A 20,986-nucleotide genomic window follows, 5' to 3' on the forward strand; every position below is an offset into this window, starting at 1 on the left:
ATCATTGCATAGGAAAAATATCTAAACTCTTTGGTCATATTTTGAGTGAGATGCTAACGGTCTAATCGGATTCAATGATCTATGCTAAGCTATGCTAAAAGTGCTACCGCCAGACCCGGAGATCGGCTGAATGGATTCGAAAACAGTGTTTAACTCTAGGGGAGTTGGAAAATTAGCCTATTTTCAAAAAAAGTGGAGTGTTCCTGTAATGTTATGCACTGCTATGTTTGTTATGTAAATGTTATGTTGCATTGTATTGCTATTATGTACAGTTGTGTCATCATGTTATTGTCATGTACTGTTATGGTAATGTTATTTTACTTTGTGTTATTGTTATGTCATGCTATGTTGAGTTGTATTACTGTATGTAATTTAGTGTTGTTATGTTATATACAGTGTTCATGTGATGAGTTATATTACTGTAATGTTATGCAGTCATGTTAATGTTATGTACCGTTTTGTTGCGTTGTACTGGTATTACCGTTATGCACTGCTATGTTGTCATAATATCGTAGTGTTAATGTTATGTTGCACTGTATTACTGTTATGCACCGTTTTGCGGTCATGTTAATGTTACAGTATGTACTGTTATGTTGTGTTGTTACTAATATACTGTTATGTCATATAAATGCTATGCTGCATTACTGTTATGTTGTCATGTAAATGTTATATTGCATTGCATTACTGTTATGTAGTCATGACATGTCATTGTCATGTTAATATAATGTTGTGTTGAATTACTGTTATGTTGTGTAAATGTGTTGCATTGTGTTATTGAAATGTAGTCATGTTATTGTCATGTTAATATGGTATGTTGTACTGTGCTACTGTTATGTCATGTAAATGTTGTGTTGCATTACTGTTATGAAGCCATGACATATTATCGTTTTAATGTTATGTTGTGTTATGTCATATAACTGTTATGTTGCATTACATTACTGTTAAGTTGTTGTGCCATGTTATTGTCATATTGATATAAATGTCATGTTGCATTATTACTGTTATGTTGCCATGTAAATAGTGTTGCATGACTGTTATGCAGTCATGTTGCATTATGACAGTAATGCAACATAACATGTATATGGCATGGCATAAAAGTTGCATTGTGTTGTGTGTGTTACTGGGCTGCCTTTCTGTTGTGTATCTGGGAAACAGAGATCCATAATGTATCTTAAAACAGCCAAGTGAAGAATAACTACACAAATGAAGCTCCACGAGTACGTTACATCGCCCATACACATGATGACTACCACCTTCCCAGACAGCATTTTCTTACAAAAAATACCATAATACACAGTCTTTAACAGACTACTAAAGATATGATGAGTTTTCAGAATGACAGCATCATCAAAACTTTACTACAGTTTTGTATTGTAGCAACTATGGTATTTTGAAAGGAGAGCATTGTTACCATAGTAACTCAGTAAGGGCAAGGCTCTAACACCATCACTGACAGCTGCCAACCTATACAGCAGCTTTGGGCTTCACAGGCGCGTTCACAGCGTCCAGAATGCTTCCCAAAAATGCTGTCTAAGTAGGCAGGTCAGTGTGTTTTGAGGCAGCCGTTGCTTGTTACCTTTAGGGCGATGTTGATGGGCGTATTCCTGGCTTTCCCTCCTCCATGAGATGATCCAGAGCTGTTACTGGCCGATCTGTCTCTGCCGTCTCCGCTCTGACCCGATCTCGGGCCGAACCGGTGCTGCTGACCCGCGCCGCGACGGCGCCCATCGTGCCGGCCGTCCTTCGACATGAGCCCGGTGTCAAACGAGCGACTTTCAGCGGACGACAACTTCGCAACCAGAGGGCGAGAAATTAAACAGGCCTCCTCTTCTTTTACACTGAAAACTCACGGATCATGTAGAGCACAAGAGATAATGTAACGCCGCCAGCTGGACTGGAGGACTGGACTGAGACAACGTTCAACATGGACCCGTCAAAACAGAAACACCATGGTTACAAGCTATTGTTGTTGTCAGTTATTAGAATAAGTAGTTGCTTATATCATACAATAAATAATACATGATTGATATTATTCTTCCAATATCGTCCAACATAATATCAAAGATATATTGACAAAAAAATTACATAAAACGCTAAAATTAGACACTTTTACTAAAAGGCTGATGAAATATTTAGTGCATGATGTGCAATGTAAGTCAAAGTATCATAATATAACAGGGTGGCGAGAGTAGATTGCATATTAACTATATATTTAAAAATAATCCAAATAGACTTCTAATAATATACTATGGTAATGATTTTAGCACTGTGTGCACATGGGGGGAAATTATTTATTTTGATTTAAAATTGAAATAGGCAAAATGTGAATTTTAGGCCCAAAGCAGAATGTAGTTTAATATAAAATGTATATTTGGTATGCTATATAATTACCATATTAGAAATAAACACACACAACTATAAATTAATTAATTATACCATTATTTAACAAATTATTGTACTTATTTCGATTTTGTAAGATTAAATTATATATATATATATATATATATATATATATATATATATATATATATATTTTTTTTTTTTCTGAAGGATCATGTGACTGAAGACTGGCCTAATGATGCTAAATATTCCGTTTTGCATGATGCATCACATCAATAAATTGTATTTTTAAGTATATTAAAATATAAAACCATTATTTTACATTGTAATAATATTTCACAATATTAGTTTTTTCTGTATTTTTGATCAAATAAATTCAGCCTTGGTGAGCCTAAGGACTTCTTTCAAAAACTTTGACTGGTACTATATATGTACATACACACTATATATTATCATAAAAATACACACAAATTTTTTTTTTCTCCATTTCTAGAAAAAGATACAATTCTATTTGTAGATTATGATTTTAATTTCCCATCAAAAGTTGTATCAAAGTGTTTTTTTTTATTACATAAAACTTATATCTAAACTATATCTAAAAAAAAATTCTCTTCACATTCCACCTTTACATTTTTTTTTTTTTTAATGACCGAAACGCTTGAACAGCTAATGTGCAAAAACAGCAAATTTAATATTTCAGTCTTCCAGCATGCTGTTTTCAGTGACTAACCGCTGATGTTATTTTTAATAGTCAGCTTCATTAAACCAAAGTCCAGGACCCAAAACTTCCAGGAAAAACACATACATATGAAATGATACATAATCTGAAAAGATTTAAAGAATGTTTTCTTGTTGCTCCAAGTGTGCTGAAAAAGCTACCGAAATACATTCATTGAATTTACACCTATCTTTAACAAAGGCCTTATCCTTCACAGACATTTGCAACCAGACACACAACCATCCCATCCAAAGAGTCTCATCCATTGCAATTACAAAAGAAGTTATTTGAGTGATCCATTGACAGAAAGTAAATACTTCCAAAACAGAAGCTGCCATTTTGTGAGGAAAATATTTACCTAAATTGACAAGAGCTGCCAGATTGTATTACCAAATTTCCCCAAAACTTGAAACATTGCTATTAAACTCCAAATTTGATTTTAAAAAAAGCATGAGTTGTAACTATGATGAGCTTAACTGACAAAAAAAAAAAAAAAAATAGGCCACGTGTGATACTTTCATCCAAACGACAAAGAAAAACCAATTCCAATTGTGCTGGTACATAAAAATCATGTATTAATGTCCATGGAAATAAAAACCATTGGGGTAACACTGAATGAAACGGAAGGTCTACCCTTCAGAGGTAGGTAGAGCTGTACATGATCATTCCTAAAACAGTTTTCAAAGCAGGATTGCGGGGAAAAAAAAAAAACAGGGAATATTGCAGTGATTTAAGCTAGTTCATGTGCTGGTGCTACAATTACCGGACATTTCTGAAAGAGACAAAGCATTATTTTTTTTTTCCACAGAAAAGCAATTTAAAGCACATACAGTATTTTACATTTCATCTATACTGGTATATAAAAACAAACTAAGAACAAAAGTTAAATTCCTCAAATTAGGACTGACGTGGATAAATGGTAGTAAGCGGTCAGTAACTGGAAACCACAAGACGAGATTTACAAATGAGCAAAGATGCTTTTCCATGTGACCGGATTACACTTCACCAGAAAGCTAGAGCGAAACGGAGAGGCCATTAAATATACATCAAATCTAGAGTAAAAAAATTAATAAAAAGCCAGCTTGTCTATGAAAAAACACCTTGAACTAAAAAGGAATGCGTAATGAATTAAAACCAAAGGGCAAGTTGTGTTTTACAAACTTGACAGGAAAAAATATATATGTACAAATGTTATATATACATATACACACATAGCTGAATGTATATTTTCATGTTCTATATATTTATATTCAACCGCTCATTCTCGTTGAAGTTAGCCAGTGGCCTGGAAGGGCAGAGGGTCCCTTTGAGCACCAAAAGGAGTGACGCGAGTCCACTTCCGCACAGCGCTTTACGTTAAAGTCCGAATCCACTCCAGAGCAGAGACGGACGACCGATCAGAAATCATCTTCGGCTCCATAAATGTGTGTGTGTATAGAAAACATATGCATACATCAAGTCATTTGTTTTAAAACATTAGTCCAGAGCCCAATACCCCCCCTCCCTCCCTCCCTCCCACCCGCCCCACATAAAAGAACACCCATGTAGGCAAGTCTGTAGTTGAAATCCTTATGGCAAAGAGTTTGTGGCAAATTTTCCTTTCCCCGCTGCTTAAAAACAGTCTAGTTGGCAAGAAATGTTCGTTTTCTTTGACATTCAGTCTGGGGGTAGAAGGTCATGCAGGCGAAATCTCTCTCTTATGTGTGGCCGAACATCCTCGTTCTGAATAAAAACACACACGCGTCAGCAAAAACACAGGTATACGCCACACCTTAGATATGAGTGTACAATTATTCCGAAGTTAAAGTGCGTGACACCTGAACCCAAAAGATACAGAAATTGACCTGACGCAGATAATTATGGTATTACAGATGACAGCCAGTTTATCAATATTTACATCTGATGTTTAAAAATAATTGAAATCAATCAGTCTTCACACCAAAATATTATAATGCATCATATAAAAAGTACATTTACATTTTTTTTTAAAACACTTAAAACCAACCACATAATGAAGGTATGTGAATTATTACAGAATTATTCTGTAAATTGGCTTAGAAAAACTGTACGGATAATCAATCATAAAGTCAAATACAACAAAGTTTGCGAGAAAAATAATGAAAAGAGCATAGTTTTAAAATATTAATAAGAAATTTCCTCAGAATTAAATTGCAAAGAAATCTTAAAATACACTTATATTAAATATTAAAAACAACAATAATTAAAACCCATCACTTCATGAAGGTACAGGATTACAGATATTATATATGATATTAAATATGGATAGCAATACTTGTAAATACTGGCAAAGAAAAAAAAAAGCTAAATTAAAAAGCCCTGGTATTATCAAAAATAAAACCCAACATTGCATTATTAAAGCGTGTCATCATGAGAGTTAAAATAATAATAATAATTTTATCAATGTTATAATTTTACCATTATTCATAATTCAATTGCAATGAAATCTTATTTAAAATTAAAATGCATGTAATATTTATACAAAACAAAAATAGAACCTAAAAAAACCTAATTTAGTTTTTTTTTAAATTTAAGTCTTTACACATTAAACTAAGAAGAAAGTATTTTAATACCTAAAAAAAACCACATACTTCATCATTAAAAGCAGCACACAAAAGACAAGACGCACATACCAGTTCTACCAGCTTCTCCAAAAACGGCACCAGCTTTAGGAGCTCATTGTCATTCTTGTCCACAAACCAACTCTCAATGGGGATCCCATTGGAAAGCTGCAACGAGAGAAGCACATCCTGAGCTTTACATACTAATAACTCCGCACAGAGCACATCAATGAAGGTGAAACTCAAGGCGGCTTCACCAACCTGGTAGGCAAAAGCCTGAGGAGAGTTGTCGATGATAACCGTCTTGGAGAGATCCCTCCCGAGGATGTTAAGGTCTTTGATGTAGTTGCCTTGGACGCATACGCAGTGCTCGCGGAACAATCTGTGCCTGAGATACCAGACGAAAGACATTGAGCTTAATACTCACTCTAAACATCTTACAGCTGGAGAACGCAGACATTTGTTCCCATCACAGCTGCAATTTAATGCAATTAAACTTCACCTTTTATATTTATTTTGAGACAGCAGCTACTTGAGACGAAATCCAATAATAATTTAAAGCAACTGACCTAACCAACTGTTTTTTAGCATCCAGGATGTTCAGCAGCTTGTCGGCATACACCTTCTTGGAAGCAGTGAAGAGAATAATCTGCAGATAATTCAAGTTTGTCATTAATGCCCGTCTTGGGTGAAAACGGTAGACCACATCAATGACAGGATATTCATCAGGGCTCGAGAAAAAAGCATGACAGGACTGAACACGCAAGTGAAACACCAAAGACTAGGAATGCCCCGAATATTCAGCTACCGAAAATTCAATTTTTGTTTTTGGGCTGAAATGGTTTTGAAGGGCTGAAATCAGTGACTTAAACAGTGAAGTTTAATTAACGTTTCTCCGGTGGCTTTGGCATTTAGGAAACAAAATGAAAATCAATCAAATCAAAATAATAATGTTTGATAAAGGTTTGCAAGTCTTGCACCCAGCCGCATCAGAACTCTTGCATTGTGTAGGCACTGATACCATAAACCAGGTAATTGACGATGTCAGGGTATGTGAGGTGGTAGCGTCTATTCTGAGTTGCAGGTCGTACGTTTCGATGTTGATGTCAAGCAGTTTGGCGGAGTTATTTAGTCTCTTTCGCTTCCTCCTCCATTTTTTCCCAAGAAACTGCACAAGTAACCATGACAACGGATAGCATATCCTGCCAATATGGCGGCGCCTTCCCGAAATGCAACGCGGAGTGAACATTGTGACATCACACTCTCATTCTCAAACTGTAAATGCTCACCCAAAAATGTATTCTGCATTTACTCAGTCATGTTGTTTTTGTGCGTCACGCAATCATTTGAACGTCCGTGTTTACTACAGTATGTGCGTCGTTGTAAATCTGTTCATCATATAAAGCCAGTGTGTTTCTTCAGATTAGATTAGACCACTCACTTGATTAGTTATTTTTACGATGACATTTTTAGAGGAATGGACTTTAAATGGAGAGACCGAAATCTCTTAGGTTTTATAAAAATATGTTCATTTGTGTTTTGAAGTTAAATGACATGACAATTTACATTTTGGGTGAATTATACCTTATAAACACACTAAGCTGTAGGGTTGGGTATCGAACTCGGTACTTGGTAGTACCGACACAATTCGGTCGGTGCCCTTGAAAGTATCGATTCACATTAAATCAATCGGTACCAAATTTCGGCCCCAGAAGACGCATCTGGTGATATAGACTAGTGTCTGTGCATATTAAACAGCAAAAAGACTATTTAAAAGGAACACGCTGACTTTTTCAGGCACAATGGGGGGTTGTGTTAGACCTCCCGAAACTACTAGTATTGCAGAGCGGGAGTGTTACGGATACATGCCGGTAAATTTGGTAAATAAATATAAACAACATTTATTTATACATCACACAACTATTTAAAACAAAAGAGGTTGGCTTTGCTTGAGTTGTTTTGCCGGATTTTGTGGCTTTTAAGAAGAAAAACAAACTAATTTTAGCCTGTTTAGGTTTGTCACCTTTCTCCATTCCTGTTCGACATTTTTACCGCTAAAGTTACTGGCAAAATGTCAATAACACTTCTATAAATCATTTAATAATTTAAAAAATGAGCTCGATAATTTTTCCGGGCGCGATAATTTCCAGCGTCTGTTTTTATATCCATTTTTGCCAAGCGTTACATTATATCAGTGTTTCTCAAACTTTTTCTGCCATTCCCCACTTTGGAGGTAGTGAAGGGTTCCGAGCCCCACCTGTCCCCAATCGCCCCAACAAAGTTTTTCCAAACTATTGGTATCGGCATTTATGATGGCGATAAATGAATATTTGACAAAATTATAAAAACGGACGAAACACCGCTCAACCACATTATGAGTGTTGGCGTTTCATAGTTTTTATACATTTTATTTATCAGAACTTTAATATATTTTTATGTTGCTCTGTTCTGTTGTGACCATAATGCAGTTTAAAAATAAACTTGTTTGTTTTATCACATTATTTTAGAGAGGCTGAGGGATCATGAATAACTAGGCCTAATGTAAATCTATATGCGTTTCTGATAGATATAGAGATATATATATCTCTATAAATAAATCTATATCTCTATATCTCTATATCTCTATATCTCTATATCTCTATATCTCTATATCTCTATATCTCTATATCTCTATATCTCTATATCTCTATATCTCTATATCTCTATATCTCTATATCTCTATATCTCTATATCTCTATATCTCTATATCTCTATATCTCTATATCTCTATATCTCTATATCTCTATATCTCTATATCTCTATATCTCTATCAGCCGATATATCGGACGAACTTGACAAACTTGTTTATCATGTCATCAAATCTAATAATCCAATTCTCAAATATGTGTAAGTGAGTGTGTTTTGCCATTTAAAAACCTTCATAAATGATCTTGATTTTGATCTATAATGTGAGATGGGCGCCTATGTTTGTTTGCGTCGCAGTTCAGAGTCCTGTCAGTCGGATTCGCATGAATTTATCAGTTTCTCCCGAAATACATGCAAGTAAGTGACCGGTGAACTGGGAGAAGAATAGAGTAAACTTTTTAGTTACTTACACTATGTGTATCTGATATGAATAAAACGTCGGCAAATTATTTTTGAACGGATTGTTATTGCTACTTCTAGTGACACCAGTGTTTAGGCCTATTTTACAAACTCTAAATGTATTGTTTTACTAGTAGGCCTACTTATGTGTATTTAAATGTTTGAAACCTAAAATAAACATTATGTGGTTGAAAACAATGCATGATATGTCAAGTCACCTTCATTTATTTAGCGCTTTTTACAACACTGATTGCTTCAAAGCTTTATAGTACTAATCGGAAATAGGCTACATTTTGCGTTAGAAGAAAAGCTAAAGTAGGTTTTTTTATTATTATTATCAAGCACTGAGGCCCTGGCCCGGCCTGTGTCCGACAGCTTATCAAAATTTTCAGCCCGCGTCCGACTGAAGTGTTTTTTTCCCTATTTTTTATCCTCCCTATTAGGCCTACACATTGTTGCAGCCATTAATGTCAAAGTAGTTATATTTTGTTTCTTTATTAAGTTAATTTAGAAAAATGTTTGATGCATTTTTTTGTTTAAATTAAAGTTTTTTGTTTTTAAGTAACAGCGGCCAGCAGCCGACAGTGAGTTAACCACATGTTTGATCAATTTAGCCTCTCAAATACACTGGACTTGTTCTATATCTATGGATTTTATTATAAGCAAGAGACATTTCAAGCATCACAATGTTAATTAAAACGTTTAGCCTAAAAAGGCATTTTTTTACAAGCTGAGGCAGGCTGCTGACAACGACGCTCACAAACAAAACGGGCTGATCGAGAAAAAAAAAACATGCTGTTTGTCTTACCTCTCTACAAAATGAATATAAATCCAATCTTCAATTCCCGGCCTGAGCTATATGCACACTTAACGGAGTTCACGTCAATGAAAGCAACTGATGAGCTGCATTATATCAGCTCATTTCAAGATCGAAGATCGCAATATGAGACCTACCTGAGCACTGGTAACAGCATTTAGTCACATTCGTTTTAATGAAGATGATGGTGTTTTTGAGCATCTAAAACGTAGCCTATTTTCAGTTTCACTTGCTTCTAAGCGCGACAAGACACAAGAGAATGTGCTGTATGTCAATGTCCTGTCTGTGTGTGTGTGTGTGTGTCAGTGTAGCTGCGTCTCATGTCAGCTAATCGAGGGACACTGACACACACACACGACGCGTAGACAGACTCGCGTCAGTCTCCTGCTCACATCGAGTTCTCTTTTGCTCTTGAACAAACAATAACAACACCACAGAGAATTTTGAGTATTCTCATATTAGGAGTCTAGTTGAATATCGTTTTAAATTAACTTAAAGAGTTGTGAGGAAATGACATGCGCGGGACAGCGCGTCATGTTAGTCAGCGGCCGTTCTTAAAGTGACAGGAGCACTGATGATGCCTGTCATTAATGTTCATCAAAGAACTAAAGCGAACAAAAAATTGTCGCTTTAATGATGAATAATCTATTTCATTTATGCAGTTAAGAAAGGTGCTTGATAACTATTACATTTCTGTATATGTCTAACAGGGAAGACACAGGTAAAAATAACATTTATTATAATGGGGTTATGTAAAGATTCTTTAAAGTTTTCCCAGCTGTTTATTCAAGTGCATTTTTTTGTTAACAGGCAGAGTCCATTGCTTTATTTGTTTTGTTCATTTATTGTGGATATTTAAAATGCTTTCCGTTTTCAGTGTTAAATAGTCTTTAGAAATAAACGTTTATTGATCTTTGAAAAGGTGTACCTGCATTATTATGCCATTATCATTATTTTAGATGAAAATGGTCTCAGAACGACAATATTATTGTTTATCGCAATAATTTCTTGGCAAATTTATCGTCCAGGAAAATGTGTTATCGTGACAGGCCTATAAATGACTTAAAGTTTCTGCACAGTTATTGATGTATCCCTAAAGCACCAAAAAAAGGTACCGGTACCAGGTTAAAATGTGAACGGTACCCAACCCTAGTAAGCTAAGCCTTGGACAAAAACTCAAATATATCACGAATCATAGTTTACATCAATGATACATATTGTTGCATTTTTATATTGCCATGATGTATCGTTACACCCCAACTGTTTAATGAGATTTTGCACGTGTGCTTCACAACAACCTCAACATTTTTTAATGTTTATTCAAAGATTAAATAAATCAACTGCATTATGGTACTGGAAAAAAACTAAATGACAACGACTCACCTCATAAATCTGAGACATGCGTTCCAGGAATTCTCTAAAGAATGGTCGTAACCGGACGTACACCTTTAGGAATAAAAAAAGCAAAATCAAACAGAGCTACATGCAAAGCTTGTGAAATCTTCATTGTTTGAGATGCTTGTCCTGTACCTGGTAAATGACGTCTTGGAAAAGCACAGGAAATGTCAAAGCTGCATCTTCCAATTCATTGAGGCTGCAGTGGACCAACGTCTCATCCTGGAATAAAACCACAGCGACGGATTAATCCTTGCATCAAAAAGAGCTTGCATCAAACTACTAAGATCAGAGATGAATGCCAGATCTTACCAGATCCAGGACGAGGGAGAACTCGGGCGTGCTCCTGGTTTTCAGAGGGAGCGCAGGCTTACGGGTGAGCTGCTCTTCAGTCAAGGGGGGCACGTGTTTGATAAAGAAATAGCTGGAAGACAGAGGCAAGTTAGCACACAAGCATGTCTATATTGAGGTTAGTCCGATTTCGAGCATGTTGAAATTGGACTCACGGGTCAAACACTTCCCAGTCCTCTTCATAAGTCCCCTCTGGAGGAGGTGATGGCGGGACATCCGGGTAATTGCTGTTGGATCCTACAACTAACCAAGAGAGAATACGTGAGGATGGACACCTTCAGGCAGCGGTACAGCTGGAAAACATGCCAGACACTCACCAGTTAGCGGAGGCATATCAGCCTCTGTGATGATCTCGCCTTCCTCTACCGTTGTGTCTACGTGAGGCAGCTGTCTAGGGTTTAGTGCAGGGTCAAAGGTCAGGTCTCGGCCGTCTGTGGTAGTGCTGGTCGGGGTTTCCTCGAGCTGCTCCATTTCGAGCTGCTTCACGATCTCCTCAGCTTCCACTGCCTGGCCCGGGGAATCAGAGCCCGTCGTAGCTGGAGGATGAGGAAGACTCAGTTTAACAGGAATGAAAATTTAACTGGTATACGGTACATTTTTCAGTTTGCAGCAGGTTTTCGACAGCAGTGAAGAGTCTCAATTCTGCACAACTGTTTTACTTCAGAAATGCTGCACTTTGAATTTTAGTTCTACATTATGACAAGAAAAGGCCTTCATGCTTCTTTGGACATTTGAATGGGACCTCTCTGATGGTCTGCATCTGGTTTGTGGACATCTTCATGTTCCTAAAACAATAGCTGCTTTTCCTCTGTCGAGCCAAACTGTTCATGTTGCTTAACCGATCTGTGCCAATCCAGCTCAGCCGGTACGGATATGGTTTCATTTTCCACTGTGGGGCTGATAATAGAGCTCTCAGAGTTTGCAGACGGTATGAGATGCAAATAGTGACTGCGTTATTGAGGATGATCAGATATTTCTATTATTAACTTGTGTTTACTTCGCTCAAATAGCCAGCTACAGAGAAACTGGTAGCCAGGCAACAGTTAAGTGACCAATCCCGGGTGGCGACGTCACTACACACATTCTACCAGCACGGTTCGGCATGGTTAGCAACCGTGCTGAGAACTCCAGGCCAAGTAATCGTGCCGTGCTGTGGAAGACTTGATTCTGATCGCGCTGTCCAGCGGTATGTTATTCCTCAATAACAACCGGTAAAAACTGATAACACAGGCTCATCCGGGTAACTGAAGTAGGCTCTTTGCGCTTGCTAGGAATGTTTTCTCCGTGGAAATTGTGTTTGGTGAGCTTATAAAATATTACAACTCAAATCAATATTTTGTGTACAATTTTTTAATTATGTCATCCAGATATCACTCTTTTTTCATATAAACGCAGCAGCTGCCATTTTACGACGATTGTTTTTAGACGACACTGTAATTATAAAGATAAACAGGTATGATTTTAAAATGGTTTAATCTCAAACTAACATCTCTTATGTGGTGAAATACTTTGTAATAAGTGGAATGACTGTCCTGTCTCCCTTAAATGTCCGTCTAGTTTGAACTTGCCACTTCCTAACAGCTGCTTTCTTCGCAGAAGCTTTGCATTTAAAGAGCTAATAAAATATTTCAACGTGTCAATATTTCAAGTCTAATTATTTACTTATGTGGCAAGTAGCCGTGCAATAAGCAGAATAAACTCCTTCAGTGTGATGCAAGACACCTCTGCTTCCTGATCACTCTGTCGGGGTTTATTCTGCGATGATAACCGGCTGGATGTAAATCATCCCTTACATAACCGCATGCACAGCAATGCACAATAATGTTGTTTATGATAAACGTTATGTATTGCAGTTGTCGTCCGCTGCTTTACAAGCTTAAGGCTCTTTAAAGTGGATTATTTTAATACGTGTATTTAAAAAGAATATATATTTTTAAAGAGCCTGTCTCAAGATGTCGTCGAGTTATTGCAACTTACACATTTTTAGAGCATTTATTTCAGGAATTCAGTTAACAAGGTTAACAAACAATCTTTTTTTTTTATAAAAATAAATATGCTCAACATCGATTTTATGTTTCATGCTACACATTTCTGTATATCAAAAGGACTGAAAAGGTGACTAACTTTGTGCCATTTTGGCACATACATTTATCAGCTGACAAGTGCGATCACAGGCTCTTACCGTTTTTGTTGGCGGGTGAGAAGAAGCTAAAAACAGGAGAGAAGATGGTTCCCAGGAGGGTGGTGCGGGGCGGACTGCTCGGAGTTTCTGTCTGCACCTCCAGCTTCCCATTGGGCTTCACCGGTATACTCTGACCTGTCATGGTATCTGAGCAGAAGAAAACGAGAAACATTCAACACCAATAGAAAGCTGACAGCCTGCATAACCGTTCACAACGAAGGTCGTTTACATACAGAACTCTTAAAAGAAGAGTAGCCTGTTTATCTGTGAGTGTCAGCACTCCTACCTCCATTGACAGGGCCTTTCCTGCGGGCTCTGGGGTTTGCTCTGCTGGGCAGGTTCCCACCGGTCGGAGTGGATGTGATCAGATTACTGTCCGAATCACAGTCTACACGGCTTCTCTTAGCAGGAGTGCATGTCTCCACCTGACATTAAGAAATGCAGCTGAAATCAAAGCGCACTTGTGTCGCAGACTCCACAAAATCATCTCAAATCACAAGTTCAAACCCTAACCTTGACAGCATTGCCCCTGATGAACCGTTTGATGGTGGAGAAAATGCCCGTGTCTCGCTTCTGCATCTTGCCGTCTTCGGAGGGCAAAGTGTGTTCCACCTCGGAGTGCTTCCTCTTTGTCTTGGCAGTCCGGGCGGACGGGGTGGCGCTCCGCTGCTGAGATGCTTTACGCACTCTCAGCCTCATTGTCCCAAAAGTCACATGTAAGACTGGAAAAGACAAAACCAGTTCATCTCCTATGAAAAAGGTGCAGAGCAGCACCACGCATATTTGCATACATTTCAATACGGCTACATTCATAACACTGAACGCGAGATATTCAGCTGTTGGGAAATTCCATTCCGGAGATCAGTCATGGCAACTCAAGGAAAACAATCACATCTCTTCCCTGCTGCCGTTGACAAGAAAGGTCTCCACAGCACCCAACTGCCTGTCTTTAAGAGTGCCACAAAAAGAGGGGAAATCATCACCCAATCAATGGCACAAACTATTGAAGACTTAACTGTCTGGATGCAAACACCGGTGCCGCGATGGGCAAGTTATTTTTTTTATAGTAAAAAAATTTAGTTCAGTTAGAGAACAGACCCTACAATTAAAAAGCTGAATGTGACTAAATACAGTGTGAGCCGAACGAGAGTCATCAGCAACACAAACCAGCAGCAGGAGTCAGATTTCCTTCATCTTGAGAGCAAGGAGCTGACTAACAAGATGATGTAAGATTTGGTTTCAAAGCGAAATGTAAAGGCGCCTATTTAAGCGAGTTTGTCATCGTACTGTTTTGTTGTTGTGTTGTTTCTCAATAAGAATAATAGGCTAATGAACCCACCATTCAAGCAACCCGCCCCCGAATTGGCGCTAATTCTAAACCCAGGGCTCCAGACTAACTTTTTTCACTAGGAGCACAGTGGCCCCCAACTGAAAATGTTAGGGGCACAACCAGAAATTTTTAGGGGCGCACACCGTAAATCAACATGCTAACCAAATCTACTAATTTCCACTGTATTACTAATAGGGACGGGTATCGTTAAGGTTTTAATGGTATTACTACTCTTACCGATACTGCTTACCGATCCGGTACTTTAACGGTATTGTTACCGGTTCTTTTTATTATACTTTTTTTTTTATATATATAAAAAAAAAAACATAATTAAGAACATAAATAACATGGCTTTATAATCTGAAAAGTAAAATATCTATAGCAAAAGAAACCGCAAAGTTTGAACAAAAATATAAAACATCTATTTGTAAATGGACCAGTGTGCAGGCATTCAGAAGGTCTGCTATAGGGCTGCAACGACGCGTCGACGACGTCGACTACGAAAATACGTCGACGTGCGTGAAATGCGTCGACGCGTCGGCGGCACATTATTTACGTTCTAGAATGAAACAGAAGATCTAGAATAATGGCAGCTTCTGCTCCCGGGCATAGTGAAAATGATCATTTATCATATAAAGCCAGACCGCGACATTCAAAAGTGTGGGAGTACTTTAAACAGAAGCCGAATAAAACTGTGCTTTGTTCGCTCTGTAACGCCGGTTTCACACTGCGCGCGGTGGCAGAGCAGAAGCTGTGCGCGTGGAGAGCGGGAGCTTTCACACTGCAGTCAGTGTTGCCAAGTCCGCTTTTTTCCGCGGAATTGGGATACTTCTACACTGTTGCCGCGGGCTGTGGCTTATGTCCGCGGGTTGAAGCAAAAAAACACACATATTTAACCCCCCGAACGCGATGTTTACCAGAGAACCTCCCCGAAACGCGATTGGGCTTGTTTTGGGCTAGTTTTGAGTAACGAATGGGTGGGTTTTGTTGTGTAAACCTGGCAACCCTGCTGCCAGTGTTCTCTCGCGCAGCTGAACCGTGGCGCGTGTATTGCAACAGACGGGTCACATTTTCCTGGGTTCTTCTCCGACCCCAGTACGTCTCGTGCTTTTATTTATTATGGGCTGCATATATCTGCTGTTAATGCGACCTGGTTCCGCTCTGTTCCAAACACATATGCATAATAACTTGTTGTATATAGGTAGTTTACATGATTAAAGTAACATTAAAGTTAAGATATGCCTCTAGCTTTAATAATTTAAATGTGTCTTTGAAGTTTGGGCAAAAACTTCTGGCAGCTTTAGTCGTTGTTTATGCACATGTATCGTCAAAATAGACGACTAGTTATACATTAACACTATGCTGAAAGCTCCTGTATGTGAACCTTTTGCAGATAAATACAAGTTCATTTTCTTTACTATTGACACAAATCAATAAGTAAATCATACTAAACTACTATAGTAAACAACTTTTCCTAATTAGGCCTACTCTGTATACATTTTATGATGAATAGTGTCATTATATATTATGTTTAAAAAGCTTCTTTTGTTCTTTTTGTTTTACCTCATACCATCTTTTTATAATTCTTGGAAGCCAAAATCGAAAATAAAATTAGATTAATATCACAGCACATCCCTAAAGTTTAAGCAGACTAAACTTTTGTGTAGTTCTCTTGGCCATCGTCACTCATTAAAGCTGACTGACGTGTTGTGTTCGCTGGAGCTCCACGTGACAGTGCTCGCTCGCTTTCTCTCTCTTCTGGATTGCGAATAGCAAAAATGCATCACGGACAAATGGTTTAATATTCTCTCAAATAGAAACGGCTGGCAAAGATAGAATTTGCCAGACATAACGTCTATCAATTATAATTAGTAAGTGTATTTTCTTCATTTCTCCAGTACCGACAGCAGGCAAATCTACTGGTCGCACATGTGCGACTGGATGTAAAATTCAATCGCACACTCAAATTTTAGTCGCAAAATGCGACTCTGGAGCCCTGAAACCAAAAGTAAATTGCGCATTTTCAATGCCCGAGCGGCCGTTTAGCGGTTTAAAAGCCCTCGCCAGTGATACCGGTATTACTGGTGTTGTCACACGTCGATTAACCAGTGGGAAAATTTCCTCATGGTCACATCCCTACTTCACTTTCGGACCCGAGTCCGAGCACATAATCATGTTCTCCAAGTTTCGTGGCGTCGCTTGCGTAGGCAACCAGCGATCATTTAAACATAGATAAAAAAAATTACAATTTTGCATTGAATTCAATTTGATTATTAATTATTAGATTTTTAAAATATTAAATGACTTCATTCAAAGGAAATAAGAATTCAGGAAAGGACAATTAATTATGCGATGTGTATTTGTCTAGGTCAGGTAGGGATGCACCGTAGGGCTGTCAATTTATGATTTGAATTAAAAATAATCATTGAATAAAATAAAAACACATTCTAATGCAAAATGCGGTGCATTTGAATTTTATCAGTGGCGAACGAGATGCAATGATGATGTGAGAGTCGTTGTTGCGCTTTAATGTTTTTCTTAAGACTATCCAGTTGAATCAACATGTTCATTCAAATCATTGCAGAAATAGAGAAGCTCAGTGCGAAGACTATCTTGGTTACATCAAAACCATGAACAAGCCGTTCACACAGAACACATTTTCTGCGCTGCTTTTCCATTGTTTTCTATGTAAACATGCGCTAGACGGACATTTTTGATTGTTGCACTCCCGTCTCGCAACAGAGAGCCGCATGTTTAGAAAGCCATGTAAAGTTTAAAGAAGTTCAAATTTGAAAACACAATGTCTCGACTCTCGAGACGACATGTTGGGGACTTTTTTTCCATTCCACTTCAACTCTTGGTTTTATATGCAAAAATAACTATGATTGGCACTTTGGCTCTTTTTATTAAACTACACATAAACACATGATGCTGTTTCATTCATAATTTCTTATGCAATTTACAAAATTAAATTTGATTTATAAACGTTATGCACTTTTTTTTTTAATAAGGTTTTAATGCATTAATATTTTCCTCATTGCATTTTTCCCCTTACTGAAATTATGCCTTTTAAATTGTAATACAATTCAAATATTAGTAATATTTAAGTAAAAAAAAAAAATCCTATCGGTGCATCCCTACTAAAGATGGTCAACAGTAAACTTAAGCACTTTACTACAGCGTTAATTAAATAATCCATTATTTATCAGCTTTAATGTATAGGCTTATTATACACGAGCCTCTGGGAGTTGGTGAGGGAACCACAGGGTTTTGTGAGTTGATAATAGTTTTTGTAGATTTATTTTAAAGTAGAATTGTAATTTACAACAGTAGGCTAACATATGTGTCTTCATTTTTGTAAATTAAGTTAAAACAATATAAAATTAATAAAAAAATACAAGTTAAGTCCACTTTAAAGTCCAGCTACAAAGTAAAAAATAAAATACTTCAGGGAAAAAATAAATTAATTATTTTATCTATTTACTTCCATGTCATGTGACCAATAACCGACATCAGAAAACCATGAATTTATATTCACTTAAAATCTCAGGGGGTAAATATTTAACATGGGTTCGAGGTTTGTCAGGGTTTGACTGACAAAAATTGGGAACCCCAGGTTTAGATGTATGTGTCATAACAGTCCAAAAGCTAGCTCGAATACATCCAGGATTCATAATAAAATATTTTCTATATTTTAAATATTTAGAACGAGCTATTAAACCACAGCATCTTAAATATTTAATCAGATTGAAAAACAGCAGAGTGTGCTGGTGGGAATTGACTGTTATAATGTGTGTGTGTGTGTGTGTGTGTGTGTGTGTGTGTGTGTGTGTGTGTGTGTGTGTGTGTGTGTGTATTGGAGAAGAATAGACATAGTACAGCAGCAATCGAACAGGAATCAACTATATTCTAATGTCATAATGATGTGAATTAAATGTAGAAATGGAAGAATCGGGTTTTTTTTTTTATGATTTTGTGTGTTATAAAACCATTGGTATGTGCCGTGGAAACAAACTAGTGAAAGTGTCGAGCTGCGCTCCTCCAGTGCGCCTGAAGTGGGCGGGGGCGAATCATGTCTCCTTCTTTGCTTGTTGAATCTAAACAAATGTAGCTTGCCATTAGCCCGCCGATTATTTCTAGCACATTTCCGTGATGTAAAACGTTTAACATTTATGAACCAACACAATACGCGACAAAAATCATCATCTACTTGATTGTCAGTTCGCACAGCTCGCGCTTTCAAGCTGCATTATTAAGCAAAAAATGGTCGCGCGCAAGTTAGCAAGCCAATCGGTTAGTGGTTTTGACATCAAAACAAAACAAAAATCGCCAACAACAGTCGCCCGAAAAACAATACCACAGACGAGCTACCCGCGTAATTTTCTTCGTCCTAACAACACGTTTTATTTTGATGGGGATATTTGAGCACGAGGGTGTTTTAACGTCAGCGGCTAACGCTAACAGATGACTTGTTGGCTGTCTCGCGACACCCGCGCTCTGCGTCTCGTAGCTCGCTCTCCAGCGCACGAGCCTTTTTGAGCTGTAAACACGCACGGAAAAATATACGTTTTTATTGATCCTATGACGTTTTAAAAAAAAAATTAGTACATGTATAAATGCCGTATAAAACATTATCGCTGCACCGTCTTCATCTGCATGAAGAACATATTCTCACATAAGGAGGGGGCGAGTCGTGAAGACGCGAGATTTCAAAGCACTGCGACCGTGGCGTAGGGTTAAATATTTATTTTTGCCTGTATGTGATCAAAATATGTTCGGTTTAAACACTTACATGCCAGGGGTCGCGAAGACACGATCCGGAGATGGTTGTGGATCTGGCCACGGCGGCTGAAGCTGCCCGCGCGAGTGTCTATCGGTCACTTCTCTGGCGGAGTGCGAGTCACAGAACGGCAGATAGATTTGATACAGCTGCTCGGGACGCCATTTCCCGCCTCCTCTCAGAGGGATTCTTGCGAAGAACCCGGATGATGCTGTGGACTGCCGCGCATGCGCATATATACTGGAGGATGGCGGCGGTAAGAAGGATTGTCAAACTTGCAGGATAGGGGAATGAATATTGAGTCTCTTTTTTGTCATGATCACTTTTGAGATTAATTGATCTATCTATTTGTCTGTCTGTCTATATATCTATCCATCTATTCATCTGTCTGTATATCTATCTATCTGTCTGTTTATCTATCTATCCATCTGTCTGTATATCTATCTATCATCTATCTGTCTGTCTATCTATCCATCTGTCTGTCTGTGTGTCTATCTGTCTGTCTGACTGTCTATCTATCCATCTGTCTGTCTATCTTTCTGTCTGTGTGTCTGACTATCTGTCTGTCTGTCTATCTATCCATCTGTCTGTATATCTATATATCTATCATCCATCTATTTGTCTGTCTGTCTATCTATTTATCTATCATCCATCTATTTGTCTGTCTGTCTATCTATCCATCTGTCTGTATATCTGTCTGTCTGTGTGTCTATCTATCTGTCTGTCTATCTATCCATCTGTCTGTATACATATCTGTCTGTCTATCTACCCATCTATTTGTCTGTCTGTATATCTGTCTGTCTGTGTGTCTATCTGTCTGTCTGTCTATCTATCCATCTATTTGTCTGTCTGTATATCTGTCTGTCTGTATATCCATCTGTCTGTATATCCATCTATCTGTCTGTCTGTCTATCTATCCATCTGTCTGTCTGTATATCTATCTATCCATCCATCTGTTTGTCTGTCTGTCTATCCACCTGTCTGTCTATCCATCCATCTATTTGTCTGTCTGTATATCTGTCTGTCTGTATATCCATCTGTCTGTATATCCATCTATCTGTCTGTCTGTCTATCTATCCATCTGTCTGTCTGTATATCTATCTATCCATCCATCTGTTTGTCTGTCTGTCTATCCACCTGTCTGTCTATCTATCCATTTGTCTGTCTGTCTATCTATCCGTCTATTTGTTTGTGTATCTATCTATCTGTATATCTATCTATCATCTATCTGTCTGTCTGTCTGACTATCTGTATGTCTGTCTGTCTGTATATCTATCTATCATCTATCTGTCTATCTATCTGTTAGTCTATCCATCCATCTATTTGTCTGTCTATCTATCTATCTACAACCCCAAATCAGAAAAAGTTGGGACAGTATGGAAAACGCAAAAAAAAACTTTTTTTGAAATG

General features: G+C 37.8%; 2 protein-coding genes across 3 annotated transcripts in view; both read right to left on the reverse strand.

The window, feature by feature from the left end:
• The window catches only part of scaper (S-phase cyclin A-associated protein in the ER), a 162,818-nt gene extending 160,974 nt beyond the window's left edge, over window positions 1–1,844 (reverse strand). For both annotated transcript variants that reach the window (XM_079809277.1, XM_079809275.1), the window contains exon 1: window positions 1,577–1,844. In XM_079809277.1, coding sequence (XP_079665403.1) covers window positions 1,577–1,750 — 174 coding nt within the window. In that variant the 5' untranslated portion in view covers window positions 1,751–1,844. The remainder of the gene's footprint in view (window positions 1–1,576) is intronic.
• A 1,140-nt stretch (window positions 1,845–2,984) lies between these two features.
• ctdspl2a (CTD (carboxy-terminal domain, RNA polymerase II, polypeptide A) small phosphatase like 2a) lies at window positions 2,985–19,778 on the reverse strand. Its single transcript, XM_079809283.1, has 13 exons — window positions 19,589–19,778; window positions 13,980–14,188; window positions 13,753–13,891; window positions 13,467–13,613; window positions 11,602–11,820; window positions 11,440–11,527; window positions 11,246–11,357; window positions 11,069–11,155; window positions 10,922–10,984; window positions 6,207–6,286; window positions 5,899–6,025; window positions 5,710–5,805; window positions 2,985–4,780 (listed from the first exon to the last, which is right to left on the reverse strand). The coding sequence occupies exons 2-13, from the start codon at window positions 14,163–14,165 to the stop codon at window positions 4,715–4,717; spliced, it is 1,410 nt and encodes a 469-aa protein (XP_079665409.1). The 5' UTR covers window positions 14,166–14,188; window positions 19,589–19,778; the 3' UTR covers window positions 2,985–4,714.
• Window positions 19,779–20,986: the final 1,208 nt, after the last annotated feature.

The sequence above is a fragment of the Gobio gobio genome (assembly GCF_949357685.1).
Source record: "Gobio gobio genome assembly, chromosome: 25".
Lineage (NCBI taxonomy): Eukaryota > Metazoa > Chordata > Actinopteri > Cypriniformes > Gobionidae > Gobio > Gobio gobio.

Excerpts from the sequence above, each read along its gene's own strand:
- ctdspl2a (XM_079809283.1), bottom strand. The coding sequence starts at position 14,165 with ATGAGGCTGAGAGTGCGTAAAGCATCTCAGCAGCGGAGCGCCACCCCG. Across the intron at positions 10,985-11,068 it reads TCCAAGACGTCATTTACCAG|GTGTACGTCCGGTTACGACC; the intron begins GTACAGGACAAG and ends TTATTCCTAAAG. Across the intron at positions 4,781-5,709 it reads TGGAGAAGCTGGTAGAACTG|AACGAGGATGTTCGGCCACA; the intron begins GTATGTGCGTCT and ends GTTTTTATTCAG.